The following is a 19713-nucleotide window of genomic DNA, read 5'->3' on the forward strand; positions in this document are numbered from 1 at the left end:
GGCTCGCAGCTGAAGACGCGCGTCTCCCTCCACAGGTTCCCGGGGGACCTCACGACGGATGGCGCCAGCAAGGTAGGCGTCCCCGTCCTCTGTTCCCACATCGCGCGCCTTCCGGGGCCGCGCGGGCCGGGCGACGCGCATGCATTGTCTCCCTTCAGTCGGGCAGTCTGCTCGCCGTCTGTCCCTCCCCCACTGCGCACACGGGCCCGGGGTGAACGGCCACACTCCGCGGATGATCCCCTGCCCTCGTGGGGTGACCCTACGGGGAAGGAAGCACACACAGCAACAAACCAAACCTAGGAATGGATACCTCATCGCAAAAGACGTTCAGAGCCGTCCAGGCAGGGGAGAGAAGAACAGGCCAGGCGCCCCCTGCAGAGCGCCGCGCAGATGGCCCGGGCGCAGGGGAGGGCAGCCCGGAGCCGGTGGCGTGATAGCGGAAGCCCAGGGCTGGGTAGAAGTCATGGGGTCCAAGGGGGGGGGGCGATCCAGGCAGAGGAACAGCCCGTGCGAGATCCCTGAGGCAGGGGAAGGGCTTGACCTGTGGGAAGAGTGAAGACAGGAGAGTGCGCAGGCACTCGCGTGGGAGGAGGAGGTGGGGGCCAAACGAGGGTCCAGGGCTTTGGGGGCCACAGTCGGGGGTTTGCTTCTCCCCTGTAATAACGGGAGGCCACTGAGGGCTTTCAGGAGATTTGTGTCTTTCTGTGAGCTCCTTCGCCAGGTCTGTGGTGATTAGCATTTGGGGGTGGGCCAGGAGCCCGAGGGGAGACTTGAGGGCCTCCAGATGAGGCTGGCAGGGATGGGGTGAGCGTGTGTGCACCCGCGAGTGCGGATTCGAGCTGCATTTTGAAGGCTATATTCAAGCCTAGAGAATAAAATGGGATCCATAAATCTATCGCCTGCCTCCCAGCAGGGACATGGATCTGACGAGACAGTATATGTGGAGGCTTAGAGTGCTGTTCAAAGGATGAGGCCCCTTACCTTTTTTTAATATACTTTTTATTTTTTTAAGAAGATACTTAGATTACATAAATGTTATATAAAACATACAGAGGATTCCCATATGCCCTGCTCCCTTCCCTTCCCACACTTTCCCACATTAACAACATCCTTCATTAGTTGGTACATTTGTTAGATTGATGAACACATTTTGGAGCGTCGCCACTAAGCACGGATTATAGTTTACATCTCCCACACAATTTTCTAGGTTATGGCAAGGTATGTAATGGCCTGTATCTGTCATTGCAGTGTCATTCAGGACAACTCCCAAGTCCCGAAAATGCCTCCGTATTACGCTTTTTTCCCCTCTCTCTGCCCTCAGAACCTCCAGTGGCCACTGCCTCCACATCAGTGATATAAGTTCTTCCATTGCTAGAATCACAATAACTCTCTTGTAGAATACCAGTAAGTCTACTTTGGTCCATAGTTCATCCCCCAATCCTGAGGATTCTGGGCTGGTGATGCCCACTCCACCTCTGATTGAAAGGGGGCTTCGATCCCATAGGGAAGATGGATGGGATGCTCTTGCTTGCAGTTGTAGACTGTTGGTTCCTTGGGATGGTCGTTGTCCATCATCATCTCCTTGTTAGTTGTCCTGGGAGAATCCAATGAACTGGAGGTAGGTGTTGCAGATCCGTTGAGATTCAGGGCCCAGCTGGTACATGGATAGCCCAAAGACTTAAAACTTTTGGACACACACCTATCAACTCTAGTGCTAATTATAGGTTGGGTGGAGACCCGCGTAACGAGCGGGAAGGTGGTGGACTCGCATCCTGGGGAGTCCTGCTGTGTTCTGGAGAGCATAGGCAGTGCCTGCTGGGGGAGGACAGGCCAGTGTGTGAAGCCCTCAGTGTTGTTGCGAGTGACTATGAATTTTGCTCTTCAAGGAGAGAAGCCCCTTACTCTCTGAGAATGTGTGCATAGCATCTCCTCCTCCGTGGGGCGACTGTGTGCCGAGACCGCCGAGGGGCTTTCGGGGTCCCCTCCTGCCTTTGCCATGTTGTCGCTGGCTCGGCCCAGCCGCTCGGCTCCCGAGCAGCCCCGACTCCCAGGCCCCCTCTTCCTGACTTTCAGCCGGGTTTCTACAAGGGGCCCGCTGGCTCCCAGGTGACCCTGAGCAGCCTAGGGAACCAGACCCGCGTGCTGCTGGAAGAGCAGGCGCGGCAGCTGCTCAACGAGCAGGAGCGCGCCACCATGGCCTACTACCTGGAGGAGTACCGCGGCGGCAGCGTCTCCGTGGAGGCCCTCGTCATGGCCCTGTTTGAGCTGCTCGACACCCACGCCAAGGTGACCAGTGGCCCTCCTCGGGCAGGGCTGGGGCTGCCGGCAGCGAGCTTCAGCATTTCGAGGGCTCTGCACCCTTCCCCGTGTCAGTCACCAGCCCTGAACCAAACCCTGGCAGAGACTGGTGACCAGACAGCGCCTGGTCCTGGGTGCTCCCGGGCCGCGGGGGGAGACAGGCAGTTAGCGTCCCATGTGGCCGGGGCTCTAAGCAATGGCTTTCATGCTGGGTGCATATTTAGAATCGCCTGGATTGCTTTTAACGGGCAATGCCCGGACCCCACCCCAGGCTAGACGACTCCCCATACTGTGGAGGAGCGGTGTTTTTAACCAGCTCCCCGGAAGACTGGGATGGGCAGCCAGCTTTGGGAACCCCGCTCGAGCGGGGTTTGAGGTTCAGAAGTTGCACAAAGGAAGAAGTGATTAGATTTGGTGGGAGTGGTTATACTTGGGAAGACAACAGAGGAGACAGGATTTGGAGGCAAGTAGGGAGAAGGGCATTCTGGCTGGAAGGTACAGCCAAGTCAAGGGCTGGGTGGATGAAAAGGGTGGTGCGTTCGGGGAGTTTCAGTCATGTGTGGCGATGGTAAGATGTGCAGAGTGGAGGTGGTGAGAGAGAGAGCTGGGGGGAAGCAGGACGTGGACCAGTGTCGAAGCAAGGGCAATGGGGAGCCACAGAAGGTTGAGGGGGAGAGGGCTGTGGTCAAGTCCCCATGCAGGTCATTTGGGAGTAGTGGGGGGACTAGCCCCACCTGCTGATGGAGCTCCCTGCTGAGTGGCCCACTTGTCCCCACCCCAGTTCTCGCTCCTCTCCGAGGTGAGAGGCACCATCTCCCCACAAGACCTGGACCGCTTTGACCACCTGGTGCTGAGGCAGGAAATCGAGTCGATGAAGGCGCGGCAGCCCCCCGGCTCTGGGGACACCTACTCCACGGTCTCCTACAGCGACACGGCCTCGTCTACAGGCAGCCACGGCACCTCGACCACTGTCAGCTCGGCCAGGGTGAGTTGCCCCTGCCCTGTTCCTGGCTCCATGATCCACAAGAGGGAGTTGAAATACCGGCTTTGGAGTGAGATCCCTCTGGGTTCGGATGCTGGCACCACCACTTACCAGCTCTGTGCCTCTCTGAGCTTCCATTTCTTCATCCAGAAAAAATAAACACTAAATTGCTGTTGAATGCCTGTTCCAGGCATGGACCCTGGGGGATAACTGGGGAACAAGACAGCTGTGGCCCCTGCCTTCATGAGCCTCTCAGTCTGGGGTTAGGGGGCTGGGGCTAGGGAGAAAGGTGAAAAACACAGGTAATTAGAGAACTAGAAAAAAGAATTGCAGTCCACGGGAGGATCAAGTGAGAAAACCCAGCAGTGCACGTCGCATGGTACTGGGCTCGTGGTGCGTGCTCAGTGGGTGGGAGCAGGATCGGGGTTGGGATTGTGGTTTTGAATTCCCCTGAGAGCCCACCATCTAGGAAGCCCCAGGCCCAGCCTGACTTCCTCACAGACGTGCCAGCCACCTGGAAATGCAGCTGATTCTGCCCCCAGGATGCTAGGAGGCCTTTGCGAGGAGCGGGCAGGGGGGCTGCCTGGTGGCCCATCACGGGAGACTAGTGCTCTGTGGGAATGGAAGTGCCTGGGCTGGAGGTCAGGGAAGCTGACTTGGGCTTCGTGCTCTTTTTCCACACTCTTGTTTCTTGTCTCCACATCATTTATTGTCATTCTTCTCTGGAATGGGGGGAAGAAAGTAGGGTTCCTTAAGCATTACTGCTCCCTGGAGCTAAACCCTGGCTCTTCTAGATAGACTCTCGATTAAACTTCAGGGCAAGTGCAGGGTTAGTTGCTCCACTTGCTGGAGAGGAGCCAGAGCTCAGAGAGGTATAGGGACGGGCAGGGTTGCACACACAGGTGGTCATATGTGAGCTTGCGGCCACCCAGAAATAGGCCTAGAGCAGGCACCCCTTTCCTTTGCAGACTCCCAGCACAGCCTTTCCTTAACTCTGGGGTTCTGGTTTCCTGGGGGCTTCCACACCTCTAACCTGCACTCCCACCATCCCATGTCAGTTTCACCCCCAAGAGTCCCAGGAAGTTGCTGGGATGAGCGCATCACCTCTGGGGCAGGGAGGAGGATTTTGGCTGCCCCCTCCCCCGGCCGGCTGGCGTGTCTGGCCATGTGCACACGCTTGGATGCTGCACCTGGGTGATGAGCTGGTTTCAGGCTGCAAGGCCCCGGCTCAAAGGTTCATTTATCTCTGGGATGGGCTCCACTGAGAGTGGCCTTGATGTTCACTGGGATTTCAGCAGCTTGAGCCACCTCTGAGACCTGGGGGATTCCAGACTGTAATTCTGCCGTGATCCCTTTAGGATCTGGGATGAGGGAAGGATGGGGTGTCTTCTAGCCTGGGAGACAGGAGATTAGGGTTAAGGCCCAATCTCATGGGCCTCAGTTTCCCCGTGAGGTCCTTGCTGGCTCTGGCCTCGGCACATGAGGGTAGTTCGGCTGGAGGACTTGGAGGAGTCGGGGTGGCTGATAAGCCAGCAAAGGACCTGGGAGTCAGGGTCAGGCTGGTTCTCCCCTGCCCAGGGAAGGCAGACCTGAGGGGGGCAGATGGAGGGGGTGAGGGGTCCTCGAGCCCTTCTGCCAGCTTCTGAGGTGGGAGTGGCTCTGAGAACTTGTCACTCAGAGTCCGTGACCTGGCCAGTGGCAGGTGAGTGTCAGGACTAGGACCAATCACGACGAGGTGGGCTCCTGGGCTGCAGGAGCAAGCTGCTGCAGCAGGAGCGGCAGCCTGGGAGACAGGCCCAGCACCTCTGCCCCACGTCCCCACTCACACGGGGGCTGGGGCTGCTCCACCTGCTTCTAGGGGGGCTATTCCAGGGATGCCTGGACCTCCTCCTGGTGCCAGCATCTCCAATGCTGTCCACGCCCGAGGGCAGGTGAAGCCCCTTTTCTTTCCCCTTGACCAAGCCCTTTGGGAGACTTGGAGGTTTCTGGAAGGTGCAGGGCTGAGGGACCGCCTACGTCCACACGCATAGCACGGGGACCCCGGGCCTGCATGTCTGAGCCCCGGCTCCTCTGCCACAGCAGGGCTTCGGCTCCCCGAAATGCAGACCTTCCCTGACCGGGGCTTCCCAACAGAGGTCACCTTCAGGCTCTGCCTTTTATAAGCAGGTGGGACCCGGCACAAGTCATTCCTTTCTCTGAGCCTCAGTTTCTCCATCTGCCTAATGGGAATAATGACCCCAGCCCCAACTACTGGGCAGTCCCGGGGCTGCCCCAAGGTGCCTGGCCACCCCCGGAAGGCCCTTCTCAAGGACAAGTGTCATTCTGCCCAGAAGTGGGCCCCCAGCTTTATTCAAGGACAAGAGAAGGAAGGGGTGCTGGCTCAGTGGGGCCCCTGCTTCCCCTCCCCTCTCTTACCACCGCCCTGGGGTGTTCATATCTGAAGGTCTGTAGAAAGGGGCTCGGAGAGCAGGTGTGCCCTGCCTTCGAGTGACGTTTGGGGCGCAGGCTGCTGGGCTCCGCCCCATCCCTGAGCTTTAGTTGATGTGTTTTTCTTTTTGCCTTTTGTCCACCCTTTCTCCCCAGGAGCGGCTGCTGTGGCTTATAGACCTGATGGAGGTACCGTCCTTCCTCTCGGGTGGGCTTGTGGGGGTTCCTTAGCCGGGGCGGGGGTAGGGGCCGTGGCCCTTCCTGCCGCCCCTTCCGCCTGCACCCGGCTCTGGTGGGATCTGGGGATTCTTCTCGGCTCTCCCTCTCTCTCCTGGATGCCTGTTCACCGGCCCTTCTCGGGCTGTGGCGTGAGACTGCTCTCTCGGTGCCAATCCCAGCTCTGCTGCTTCCCTGCTGTATGACCTTGGGCAAGTAGTTTCCTCTGTGTGCTCAGTTTTAGGGTCTGTAAAACAAGGCTCATCATTTCTGTGATGTGGAGATGGTTTGAGAGCCCTTGGGCTTTGCATGTGCCATGCCCTCTGCCTGGACTGGTCTTCCTCCCATGTCATATGGCCTGGCCATCTTCTGCGTGTGCTTTGCCCTAAACTCAGGTGCCACCTCTTCCAAGAAGACGTCCCTGATTTACTTTTTCTAAGACTTCCCCAATCCTCTGAAGGAATGTGATTTTCAGCCTATTTCCCCGCCTACCTGGGCTTCCTTTAGTCATGGCTTTGGTCTCATTGTTATATTCTAATCATCTGTGCCAGTCTGTCTGGTCTCCCTGCTTGATCATGAGCTTCTTGAGGGCAGCAGTGGTGTTTGTAGACACCACTGAGTCTGTAGCCTAGAGCCTGCCCTTGTTAACTGCTTTCTTAATAATAATAGGAGCCAACATTTGGCGAGGGTTCTCAATGGCACTGTGATAACAATTTACAATCGTATCTTCTTTGACCCTCCTAGTAACTGGGAGTGGCAAGTACTGCTATGATCCCCATTTTGCAGAGAAGAAAACTGAAGCTCAGAGGAGAGAAGCGACTTGCTCAAGGTTGCACAGCTTGTAAAGTGGTGGAGTCAGGATTTGAACCCAGGTCTGCTTGCCTCTAAGTGGATACTGTTAACCCCCAAAGCCTGGTTGTGATTCCTTCCTGTAGGCTCTCACCAGCTATTTGTTATGCTGCATCCATCCACCATCCATCTGTCCATCCATCTGTCCATCTGTCCGTCTCCCTCCCTCCCCCCTTTCTTCCTTCCCCCACTCTTGGCCTCTGTCTCCCCACCTGTAAGCCCGAGGCAGTTGAGAGTCCCCTCTGGGTCAGGCGAGGCGAGGAACGGCAGCTCCATAGTCCTGCCACTTTTCAGTGTATTCAAACAAGGGCTTCTGTATTCCTCCAGAGTGAGTGCTCAAATAATATTTCTTTATTCACCACTAAGTGCAACAATGCCACATATTAGTCACTTTCTGCTCTAATAATGCTGAGAAACAACCCCCAAATCTCAGTGCACCACAGCCACAGACACTTCCATCTCATGGCCCGAATCCTTTCCCTTCCGGAGCTCCTGTGCTTTCCATGTCTCCATTATGACGCCTGTCACGTCGCTGGACCTGTTCACGAGTTGGTAAATGGACAGAGCTGGTGGGGCATGGACAGGGACCACATCTTTCTCCTGTCTGTGTCCCCAGTGCCAGCCCAGGGCCTGGCGCAGTGCAGCCGCCCAGGTAATGTGGAACCGAAGTGAAAAGGAAACCATCCTCCCCAGTGACCCTCAACATTGTCTTCCAGCATTCCAGCCTTCTAAACATTCGCCTCGTGCGTCATAGGAAAATGTCCTGTGTTCTGGCTTTCGGACAGGCAAGGTGGCATCTGGCAGCCAGGTATTGGTGACCCAGATGCCTCAGGCGGATGCCCCAAATGGAGCCTGTTTCCATTTAGCCTGAATTCCCTGGATCAAGCTGCAAGCTTATCAATCCCAGGTTCGACCTGGCTCCTTCTCCAGCCAGCTCCCCTCAAACCAGACACAATTAATCAAAGGAAATCAACTGCAGCCTTCCCCCCTTGACAAATTGCGTTTATTTTCCATTTGTGTAATAGAGAGTCAGCCCAGAGAATTTTTTTACTGCCTCCAAACAATATCATTTCCCCCCATAAAGAATGTCAGCCAGGAGAGCCGAGCTCAAAGCACTGTTGATTGAAAGGAGAAGAAAGGCTTGCCTGACTTTTCTTGAATTCTTCAGCTGGTGCAAAACAGGCCTGTGGCAGAAGGGCTTAAGTACACAGGCTTCGGAATCCCACAGACCCGTTCAGCTCCCCCAGCTGGTAGCTGTGTGACCTTGGGCAGTGACGGCCAGCTCTCTGAGCCTTCGTTTCTGCGTCTGTACGGTGGATTGTTAGGCTTCGGGGAAGCAGGAGTGGACCCGCCTGGTGTCATGCTGGTGTGGAGCACATGGGCGCCTCTGCTATTATTTTTCTGAAAGGTGGAAAAGGACCCGAAGAATGGAGATGATAGAGGCCAAGGCCACCCTCTACCCTCAGCGAGGATGCCCCTGAGATCAGGGGTAGCAGCTGGGACTTGCCCCGATCTTGACCTCAGACCATTTCCTCCAGGATTGGAGAGGTTTTGTCCTCCAGGACTCGTGCATACAAGGGGCTCCCGGGCCTGCTCCTCCATGGCCTCCGTACCTCCTGCCTCATCGTGGCAAAGTGAAGGCGGGGATGCTTGGGCCTGTCTCAGGCCCCTCTAGCCACAGAGGCTCCTGATTGTCAAGGCCGCTCTTTCCAGAAATGGAGCAGACTATCAGAGGGCCTCCTCCCTCCTGCCGTTCTCACTTTGGTCCGGTCTGGATGGGTTTAGAGAATCCGCTACTGGGCAAGTCCTCCCTCATTGGGGAGCAGGAAGGCACTCCATTCATTCGTTCGTTTGTTCATTCATTCATTCATTCATTCAACCATTCCTTTATTCACTCTGCAAGCATTTGTTGAGTGCATCCGACGTGTCCGGCTGTGAGTTGGACACTGGGCACTCAGCAGTGATTGAGACGTGGCACCTGCCCACCACTGGGGGAGGCAGCATCACATCAAACTGTCCCAGGAAGAGCTGCATGATGCACACTATGATTAGTGGGGTGACGCGTGGTGTGATAACACACGGTGGGCCCCCAATGTTGGAGCTGATGGCTGAGGTTTTCGGCATCAGCCAGGCAGTGGGAGCAATTTGGGGAGCTGGGAGGGAGGCAGCCCCTTGAAGAACCCAAAGGAGGTTGATGGGGCCAGAGTGTCGGGACTGATGGGGGCTGGAGCGAAGGTCAGGAGCAGGAGGAGCTGGGGCCTGGGGTTCAGTCCTCCGCGTGTGGGGCAGCGCTGAAGGTCTGCAGTCAGCGAGCAATGTGAGGCTGTTTGCTGCGTCTTGCAGGATGGCTCCCTGCAGTGTGGAGAGAGCTCAGGGGCGGGCTGGAGGGGGCCACCCGAGGGGCTGCTGCAGCAGGCTGGCTCCTATCCCCCCACCCAAGAGGGCCCCAGGCAGCTGCTGAGTGCCTGGACGGGGCCCAGCGAGGCTGGAGTTTGTCGCTCTCTGTGTAGATGAGGCCATTCCATCCCTAGACCTCTCAGTACCCCCTGGCACCCCCAGTCCTGTCAGTCCACCATCAGAGTGGCTGCCGTGGCAGAGGGAAAGAGGGCCGCTCTTCCCAGCCAGTCTTCGGTGTGGTCTACAGAGGTTTTGGCTGCCCTGCTCCTTCCCTGCTAGGGGTGAGGGAGTTGGAGGCAGTGCCCACTTAAGCTGGGGCTCTTAACCGTTTCCATGCCGCGGACCTCATTTGCAGGCTGGTAAAGACCTTGGAACCCTTCTCAGAATGACATTTGAAAATGTTTGAAACAAAACACATAGAATTGCACAGAAAAATTATATAATGCGACACAGTTTTCAAACAAATCATAAAACATGCTTTTTTAGTAGCCTGTTGAAAGCAAACCTGGCCGAGGGTTAGTCACAGCTGTAACTGCAAAGCCGCGACGAGTCTAAGTGGTTTGGGGACGTCTGCAGCAACTGGTCTGTGATAGGAAAGAATAGTGACCTCTTTTGGTGCCAGTGTCCTAAGTCCGGCTGATTCTACTGGAGGTTTGTGGCCCACATTCAGTACAATGGAGGGAGATGTTCCATTGCAGTTAGAGGTGAGTGCAAACAGAGATGCCGTGTTTCCACCAGCCAGGCCACAGGCCCCCCACATTCTGTCCAGGGATTCTGGGTCACATGGTCAGTCTGGGGCTGAGCCACTCAACCACATCCTCTTCCTATGGCCACTGGGAAGGAGATGCTGGAGGCAGTTTCAGCTTAGCAGAAGGAAGCCGGGTCTGCTCAGCAGGGAGCAAGCTTCCTGTGCTTTCGTGAGCCCGGTCCTGGGAGGTGCACGTGCAGAGGCTTCCCGGGGCCTCTCTGGTTTGACGATCAAATAGGAGAGCAGCTGAGCCAGGCCTGTCAAGAGGCAAAGCACTGACCCGGCTGAGCAGGTTCCGTGGTCTCAGCTGCCCGGGTGACTGTCGGCCCCAGGCGGTCCCTCTGACCTCACCTTCCTCTTCCAGCCTCCCACCCCTCCTCTACGCTTGGAGAAGTTGAAGGTCAGGCAGTTCCCCTTCTTTACCAGCATTTCTCCATCCCCAGGGCCTGGTCCCATAATCCTTCTGGATCCCCGCCCCTTCACTCTGGGTGGCCCCACTGACCCCCAGGGACGCCAGGACTTCCTGGTCCTACGGGGCTCACTGTCCTCCCCCCTCCCTCAGTCCCACGGGTCCTGGGGTCAGTCTCCCCTTCCCCACCCCCAGCTCCGGCTCTGCCACCACCCTTTCCTGTTCTCCTTCCTTCGTTTCTCCCCTTGGCTTTCCCCTCCCTCTCCCTTTTCTTTTCTCTTATCCTCGCTCATCCTTCTCTGGTCTCTCTCTTTCCTCCCTCTTTCTGCCCTTTTCTCGCTCTTGTCAGCAGCCCCTAGGACAGAAGTCTAGGCCCCTGATGATGACGTCTGGAAGCCCATTGTGACTCGGTTTCCCCATATGCAGAACGAAGGAGGGGCCAGCCACCCTCCGCCTCCGGTGTATTTTGGGGTGGGATGGTGGGAGCATCTTGGCTTGACTTTGAGTAAAGAAGCAGGAAGAACAAAGAGCTGAGAATAGCATCTTTATGTAAGAGCCCTTCCTCTGTAATGAAGGGAGAAGGCCTAGAAACCCAGGAATTGGGCAGGGGGGGAGGGAGGGAGGGGAGGGGCGGCGCCTCACTTGCGGAGGTGCCCCTGGGCGCTCAGCATTACCTGGGCCCTGGCGCCGTCCAAGCAAATGCGTCGCTACTTGCCCTTCACATCACAAGCCCACCTGGCAGAGGTCAGCACACGTGGTGGCCCCAGGTGGTTTTGTTTCTGTTGACTGGATTCTTGTCGTCCTGCAGTTCTACGAAACCAGAGCCCTGGGGTAAAAAGGCATTCATTTCTCTTCAGGAGAGGAATTATCAGATCTGTCACAAACTCTCGGCAGGAGGAGACTGGGGATAACGGCCGCGGGTCTTGGAGGTGTGCTAGCTTTTGTGGGGAGCAGGTTTTCTGCCCAGGATGTGGAGTCAGACCTTGACGATATCCAGCTTCTCACCTTGTCCTTGCTGTGTGTGGGCAGGAGACCTTTCCTCTCTGAGCCTCACAGCTCAGCTGGAGAGTGGGTGCAGGGTCCCACCTGGCAGGATTAATTGAGCCACCTGGTCTGTCCCCGGCTGGGCTCTGGCCCCGGTGGGCACAAGGGCAGAGGGTGCCCCAGGCGGTGGGAGGGGTGGGCGGGACACACAGGCCTGCTTCTGTGGAGCTCTGACCTTGATCCGCCTCCCGAAGCCTGTGGCACGAACGTTTGTGCTGACGCCCCCCCAGTTCCTTGCCTGCTGTCTGCAGCTATTTCAGATGCCCACGGAGCATGGCTCGGGGACTCGGGGCTCCTGAGCGTCTGGATTTGGCAGATGGGAGACCGTGGCCCGTCTGCTGTTTGCTCCACTTCAAGCCTCCCTCCCAGGGCTAGATGTTTGTCTCCCCACACCCCCAACCTGCTGCCTCGGCTCTGGGATGCTTTTACCAGCAGAGAATGAGGCTGAGGCCAGGGGCCAGTGATGGCTGCCTTCTCTCTTGTTTCAGAGGGGGCCCTCTGGTTCCTGCAGTACTAGGGCCCCAGCCAGTTCTGGGGTTGGGTAGGGTGGCATAGGCTTTGGAGTGATCAAACCTGGATTAAAATCCTGATCTGCCGAATGGCTGTGTGACCTTGGACAAGTCACATCCCCCTCTGAGCTTAAGATGCTACATCTGAAAAGAAGGAAAACCACAGGGCCTGCCTCACAGGGCTGTTGGCAGAATCAAATGAGATCATGTAAGTAAAGCACCCTGCATGAGGCTCCTCCACAATTCGTAGTTCTCTAGAATTCCTTCCAGGAGAGTCATGCCTTCCCTTCAGTGCATGACAAAAAGGTTCAGAGCCTTCCTGTCCCTCCCAGGGGGCCCTTTTACTAGGTCAGCCCCATCAGTGATCCTAAACAAGAGTGTGTGAGCAGCTGCTGTCCATGGTCCTCTGTGGGGAGTTGGGGACACCATAATGTCATTGTCTTTCCTTGTAAGTTAGAGCTGGCTGATAAGTGCTAGTTGAGCGACTGAGTAGTCAGAGCTGCCTGATAAGTGCTCATTCAGCGACGGAGTGATCGGAGCTCCCAGTGCACCAAAGCAGGACAGAGTCCCATGTCTTTGGTTCCACCTCGCTTCTGCCAGGTCGAATTCCCGGGGGAGGTGGGGAGGTGGCAGCGGTTGCCCCTCCGAGGAGCCCTGTCTCCTCCCTCTGCCATCCGCTGGAGCCTGGGTTACGAGGGTCGACTTCTGGGAATTCCTGGGAAGTGACTGCCGGAACCACGCCAGGCGCCTGCACTCGGGATGGTCTGTGCCAGGCTGCACGGTTTGCAGGGAGCGCTGGACTCACTATGGGATTTTGGGGGGTGAGGTTGCTGAGAGGAGGCCTCCTGGTTTCCTTTCTGTCTGAGGTGTTCCCACAGGCCCGGGAAGGCGTTGGCAGTCCAGTTGGTTGCGGGGGGCAGATGTGCAAGACCTTCAGGCTGCTTCTTTTTTTTTTTTTTTTTAAGCATTTATTTATTTTTTTATTGTATTTTTTTTTGAAGATACATAGATCACAAAAAATGTTACATTAAAAAATACAAGAATTTCCCACATATCCCACACCCCACCCCACCCACTCCTCCCACGTCAACAACCTCTTTCACCGTTGTGGCACATTCATTGCATTTGGTGAATACATTTTGGAGCATGCTGTACCACATGGATTATAGTTTACATTGTAGTTTACACTCTCCTCCAGTCCATTCAGTGGGTTATGGCAGGATATATAATGTCCAGCATCTATCCCTGCAATATCATTTAGGACAACTCCAAGGCCTGAAAATGCCCCCACATCACATCTCTTCTTCCTTCTTCTTGCCCTCAGCAACTACCATGGCCACTTTCTCCAAATCAGTGCTACAGTTTCTTCCATTACTAGTCACAATAGTTCTATAGTAGAGTACCAGTAAGTTTACTTTAATCCATATTTTATTCCTTCATCCTGTGGACCCTGCGATAGTGATGTCCACTCCACCTCTATATCAAGAAGGGGCTTAGATCCCACATGGTTGATGGATGTGATTTTCCTGCTTGGAGTTATAGACACTTTTGGTTACCTGGTGTGGTGGTTGACCACCTTCACCTCCCTGTTAGCTGACTTGGGTAAGTCCAACAAACCGGAGAGTAGGAGTTGCAACTCTGCTGAGGCTCAGGGCCCAGCTGGCACATGACCAGTCCAGAGATTCAAGTCTCCTGTGTATATACCAACCCCATCGCCAACCACAGTTTCAGTGAAAGTGACAGAAGAGGCATGTGAAGAAAGGTCACATCTAAGTCCAACTTCGTCACACTCAGAAACACAAATTCCAAAGTAGGGCCCACTGACAAGGCACTGAACTCCAGAGCCATCTGTCATGATCATAGAGTCTGTGTGTCTCCATAGCCCTCAGGAGCACCAGTACCTGGGGTTGTATCTACTTTGGCTGTCTCTGGGATCCTGCTGAGGCCTGTGTAAGTGCGACCCCTCTGATGACCTCCCAACTCTTTTTTGAAGACTCTTAGCCATATAATCTCATTTGTCTTTCCATTTCTCCCTTTTATTCAAGGTCTTTTTCTAGTTGTATCGCCAGTTAGTGATTGGTAGTAATCCCTTGGCACCAGAGAGGCTTATCCCCGGGGGTCATGTTCCAAGCTGGGGGGAAGGTAATGCATTTATATGCTGAGTTTGACTTAGTGGCCACATTTGAGCAACATGGAGGCTCTCAGGAGGTAACTCTTAGGGCACCCTGCAGCTCTAGGCCCAGTTCTAATTTCAAGCACACAGGCTCATAAGCATAGTCATCAGCATCTAGGGCCTTTGGGCCTCTGAAGCATGGAGCAGTAGCCTTCCCTCATACATTGTGCCAGGCCCTGTTCTGAGCACTATAGGTACTAGCATATCAAGTCCTCACATCAATCCCACGAGGCAGGTACTTGTGGGGAAACCGAGGCACAGGTAGGGAGGCAATTTGCCCATTGTCACTCAGCTATAATTGGCTGAGCTGGGTGTGATCTTAAACCTCAGAGGTGGCAAACCTGAACTGGTGCCACTAATGAGTGGGTAAGAGAACAGCTCCATCACTGCCCCTCCCGGTCCCTAAGGACGCCCTCCCTGCTCACACACACACACACTGACTCGTGAACTGCAGGGACTGCAAGCAGCACCCTCCAGGGGCAGTGTGCAGGAGATGGGGGTGGGGGGAGTAGGCAGAGGTTCAGGAGCCCCGGCTTTGCACGTAAGCCTCAACTTTGTCAGCCTGATATTGTGGCAGAGGCATGGTGGGGACCAGATCTGGGGCTCTGGTCACTTGGTGGATCCCCAAGACTGGCCTTCATGATCGCATGCCCCTTGCCCGATGCTGAATGCTCAGGGCTTCAAGGAGGTCATTCAAGAGGCAGATCAGTGTGGAGTGTCTGGGGCCTCTGCTGTAGGGGATATGGGGTGCGGGTACCTCAACCCCCACTGTCGGTGCTTTCCCTCCATCAAGCCACTATTAACTGCTCTCAGGACAGCAGCAGCTGCCTGCTTGGCCTGCTCCCCATGATGGCTGGAGTGATGGATTGATTCATCCACTGATTCGGTCACATATTAATTCACTTAGTAACTTTGTATCAGGGAGCCACTGTTTCGAACACTGGGGAGAGTGGGGATGAGGTAGTCACAGGTACACCCTTTATGGAGTTTCTATTCCAATGGGAGAGACAGACTATAAGCAGGTAAGTAGGATGACGTCCGGACATGGAAGATGTTATAAAGCAAAGCAGGGGCAGGGGATAGACAGGTGGTGGTGGGGTTTAGACAGGCCTGGTCAGGGACGGTCTCTCAGAGGGCAGAGCTAAAGGAGGTGAGGGAGTGAGCCATGAGCGCAGCAGCAAGTGCAAAGGCCCTGAGGCGGGAATGAGCCGGTGGCACTGGAGGAGCAGCAGTGAGGGGCCAGGTCATGTGCTCACCTGAGTGTGGAGTTGAGTATTTCCTCCAAGCAAGATGGAAACTCGCCAGAAGGCTGTGTGGTGGGAGAGACAGTATCTGACATATATTTCAAAGATTATGTCCTGGCCACTGCATAGTGATCAGGGCTAAGGAGAAAAATGAAGCAGGGAAGGGGGTGAGGTGGGAGTTGCGATGCTAGCTGGGGGATTGGGTCGTCCTCATGGAGATGGTGCTTTGGAAAGTTTTGAGGGAGCATGCCTTGTGGACAGCTGAGGGGAGGAATGTTCCAGGCACAGGGAACAGCATGTGTGCAGGCCCTGGCGTGCTGTGGTTTTTGACCGGTGTGGTGGAGAGGGTGGGAGCAAAGGAGACCTTCATAGAAGGCAAGCCTGACCTCATCTCCACTGTAACCCTCTGTCCTCAGGCTAAGCCCAGGCAGCTCCTGGCTCCACTCGGGCAGAGCACCCAAGCTTCGTGAACATTCTCTCTTCTCTACACTTTGTGCATGCCCATCTTCCCCCTCTTTTCCCGGTTCACCCACAAGATTCAGCTTTAAGCTGCAGACTCCTCTCCAGGAAGCTTTCTTGTATCAGTCAAGGTTCTCCAGAGAAACAGAACCACCAGGGTCTATGTATTTTAAGAGATTTATTTTAAGGAATTGGCTCATGCGATTGTGGGGGCAGGCAAGTCCAAAATCTGCAGGGTAGGCTGGAAATGCTGGTAAAAGTCCATGTTGCCATCTTGAGCCTGAAACTCATTAGTGCGGGGCCAGCAGGCCAGAAACCCAGGCAGGAGTCGGTGTTGCAGTCTTGAGGCAGAATTTCTTCTCCAGGTAACCTCAGGTTTTGCTCCTAAGGTTTCCGTACAACCCACCCACGTTGCAGAGGGCAGTCTCCTTTATTTAATGTCAACAAATGACTTTAGATGTTAACCCCATCTCCAAAATACACAGCAACATCTAGGCTAGTATTTGACCTAACAACTGGACACCATTGTCTCGCCAAGTTGACATGAAACTATTACCACCACCCCCTGCGTGGTACACTTGTCCCTGTGCTTCCTCGGTGCCCGGTGTCCTCACCCCCGCCCTCTGCACAGTCCCTCCTTGTTTCCTTGCCAACTTCTCGAATCTTCGAGCTCCCTGAAAGCAAGGAGGTGCCTCACCACACTGTGTCCCCTGCCCCTCGTCCATCTGGAGCTTCAGAGTTGGCTCATATCGATCTCAGCCCTTGCGACTTGCGCCAGGCATCAGTGGTGGAGGCTCTTTGCGTCCTGGGTAGAGAGAGCTGGCTCCCGAGCCCTCCAGGCTGCCAGCCTCGCTCACGTCACCCGAGGGAGCATCAGGCTTCTTCCAGCGAGTTGAGAAAGGAAGGAAGAAATGGACAGGGTTGCAAAACAAGGCCCATTTAAACCTGAGACCGCCCCCCTCAGGACTAAAATCCTTCAAAGTCAAGGAGACTTTCCCCCATTTGTATCTCATGTTCACTGCTCCCTGGGATTCTTTTGGAAGCAGTACAGAGAGAACTCTTGGGTTTGGGGGCGTTGAGCGCATTGCTCAGGCTTGAGCTCCAGGATTTCCAGTCAAGGCTGGAGTCCCCCCCCCCCACAGCAGCTCTGGGTAGTTCAGGGTAGGGGGTGCTGCAAATGATCAGAGCATCTCAAACTAATTTCAAAAGGACTGGCAGAAAATTGGCTTTGATTTGAACACCTAAAGTAAATTCCAGTGGAGTGGGGCATGGCAGGACTCAGATAAAACCCTTGAAGGTGCCATGGGGCCCCAGAGATGTTGTCCGGGAGAGCAACCCTGGTTCCCACCTCTCGGTTTATAGTTGCTCACCTAGCTTTCCTCTGTTTCTAGAATACTCTGGACCTGGAGGAGACGGGCGAGGCTGTCCAGGGCAGTATCAACACCCTCCCAGATGTTTCCCTGGTAAGCACCTCTGGCCCTTTAGCGGTGCTCGGCCGGCCAGGGCCCTGGGAGATGCCCCCCTCCTGGTGGGAGCCGCGGGGAGCTGTGAGCGCAGAGGCCTGCAGGAGCCTCCAGAGCCCGCAGGGCCTGTGCACCCGCACAGCATCTCCGCCCTCTCCCCCGGGCGCTGGGAAGGCTGGCTCCCCGTGACCCTGGGTGGGCCGTCAGGCCTTTTGACCACAGCCTGATTGCGAGTTGGAGCTTGCTTTTGATGCATTTTCTCACCATTATGGGATCAAGGACTGACATGTGGAGCATGTGGACAGAACTCCTTGAAAAGGCATGTGACTGGGCCAGAAGTGGATGTTAACTCTGACTTTATGCTTGTGGGCACCTATCAGTGGCTTGAATGGTCCCTTTGTGATTATGACCCAAATGGCTTTTTTTTAATAAACAGTCTATTTATTCAGCATTTGCTGTAGCTAGGGGCTCAGCCACCAGCACTGGCGTTTGGCAGAGACACGAAGGCAGGGCAAGGAGTACGAAAGCTTTATATTGAAAAGAAGTGCTGGCTCTGAGGATGCCCTGGCCGGAGGCTGTTGGCTTAGGGAAGCTGGAGGCAGGTTAAATATAAGCAAAGTGTCTTCCGTGATTGGCTGGGGCTTTCCCCAAATGTGGCTTTCCCCAAATGACTCTTAAATGGCATTTAAACTGGAGCCAGACCACCTGGGCTCAAATCCCACCTCTGTCACTTACTGTGGGATTTGGGGCAAGTTTCTGAACCTCCCTGTGTGATTTTCCTGTCTGTCAAACGGGAATGATGGCAGTATACTGGCCCCGTAAGTTTGTGACAATGAGTGAACTAATTTATATAAAGCACTTAGAGCAGTACCTGTGATGTAGTCGGAGCTTTGGCAGGGCCAGGCGTTGGTGTGCGCAAATAGTGATCACGCTGTCCACAGCTGTGGCTTGCCAAGCACCTGCTGGGCTGCAGGCACCTGGCTAGCACCTTCTGTTCACTAACACCCGTGGTAGTCCCCATTGCCCAGGGGCACACTTAGGCCCGGGACCACACAGCAGCTCCCCAGCCCATCCCTCACTGTCCCCATCCCACCCCCCAACCCCCCCCCATGCCCCCACCCCCGTCTGCCAGTCTGGTCACATCCCCCATCTCTAGTAGCCAAGGTAATCCCCGAAGAAGAAAAGCCAAAGAAATGCTTTTCTGCTCCGTCCTCTTCCTCCTACCTCTTAATTAAGTCTTCCCTGTGACAAGCCCCGGTCGACGCCAAGAGCTTCGATTCCCAAAGGTAACGATGCTGTCCCCAGGGACGCCCGCCAAGATCCCCGACGCTTATCAGCTGCGGAGATGCTGGGGAGAAGTTTTCCACTGGCGTGTTGCATAATTCAGGGCGGCGGGGCCAAGAGGGATAGACAGAACGGGACAGAATCCGGGCGGGCCTGCTGGGGCCGCCCTCCTCCCGCCGCCATGGGCTCTGACTCCTTCTGCTCTTGCTGGGTGTTTTGGCAGGATGATGTCAAATCCACCTCCAAGGGGCTGCCGAGCTTCAAGCCGCCTCCCCCGCCGCCTCTGGCCCAAGGCCCGGCCCAGCCGCCCAGGAAGCCGGGGAGAGGAGACCTGCAGCCACCTTCCTCCGGGCCCTCCCCGTCGGGCCTCTCCTTCACGGCCCTGCGGAACCGCAGCCCGCCGGCGGGCGCCGTGCCAGGCCCGGGTACTTCCTCAGCACAGGACTCGCCCTCCTCCCCCATCTACGCCTCCGTCTCCCATGCCAACCCTGGCCCCAGGGGGCCGCTGGACGCCCACCTGGCCCTGGTCAACCAGCACCCCATCGGGCCCTTCCCGCGGGTCCAGTCACCTCCGCACCTGAAAAGCCCCCCTGCAGAGGCCACGGTGGCGGGGGGCTGCCTTCCGCCACCCTCGCCCTCCGGCCACCCAGACCAGACGGGCACCAACCAGCACTTTGTCATGGTGGAGGTGCACCGGCCCGACAGCGAGCCGGACGTGAACGAAGTGAGGGCGCTGCCCCAGGCGCGTGGTGAGTGCCCGTGGGCCCCGGGGTGGGGTCAGCCTGGAGAGGCGCAGGCTGTGGCCTCGGGCAGCCCCTGCCCTCCTACGGTCCACTTACATGGGGGGAGGTACTCGGTGCCCACCCAGGGGGCTTCCAGCGCAGATGTACGGGGCTCAGGTCAGAGCGGCCAGAGCCACGGGGTCCTGAGTGCCCTGTTAGGGCGGCTTTGGAATTTGAGGCATGGCTTTGACTCCTGGCCCTGCCGCTTGCAGCTGTGTGGCCTCGCGGAGCCGCTTTCCCCATCATAATGGCGATAAAGATAACTACCCTTGAGGGTTGCTGTGAGGGGCGGGGGCTCCTCACCCAGCTCCTCTTGCTCCCCCAGTCCTGGGCACCCTGTGTTTGTCTAACAGTCACCCCAAGACTGGGCTGTCGAGGGTGGGCTGGCTTCTGCTGGCTCTTTATCTCACACCTGGCCCGGAGCAGGTG

General features: G+C 56.0%; 1 protein-coding gene across 4 annotated transcripts in view; it reads left to right on the forward strand.

Annotated features, from left to right (window-relative positions):
- WHRN (whirlin) overlaps positions 1-19713 on the forward strand; it is a 98356-nt gene that overhangs the window by 75297 nt on the left and 3346 nt on the right. For 2 of the 4 annotated variants that reach the window (XM_004463168.5, XM_004463169.5), the window contains exons 5-10: positions 36-72; positions 2074-2286; positions 3080-3283; positions 5864-5896; positions 17147-17218; positions 18726-19251. In XM_004463168.5, coding sequence (XP_004463225.2) covers positions 36-72; positions 2074-2286; positions 3080-3283; positions 5864-5896; positions 17147-17218; positions 18726-19251 — 1085 coding nt within the window. The remainder of the gene's footprint in view (positions 1-35; positions 73-2073; positions 2287-3079; positions 3284-5863; positions 5897-17146; positions 17219-18725; positions 19252-19713) is intronic. The other 2 variants (XM_004463171.5, XM_004463170.5) reach the window with 1 other exon arrangement.

The sequence above is a fragment of the Dasypus novemcinctus genome, chromosome 8 (assembly GCF_030445035.2).
Source record: "Dasypus novemcinctus isolate mDasNov1 chromosome 8, mDasNov1.1.hap2, whole genome shotgun sequence".
Classification (NCBI taxonomy): domain Eukaryota; kingdom Metazoa; phylum Chordata; class Mammalia; order Cingulata; family Dasypodidae; genus Dasypus; species Dasypus novemcinctus.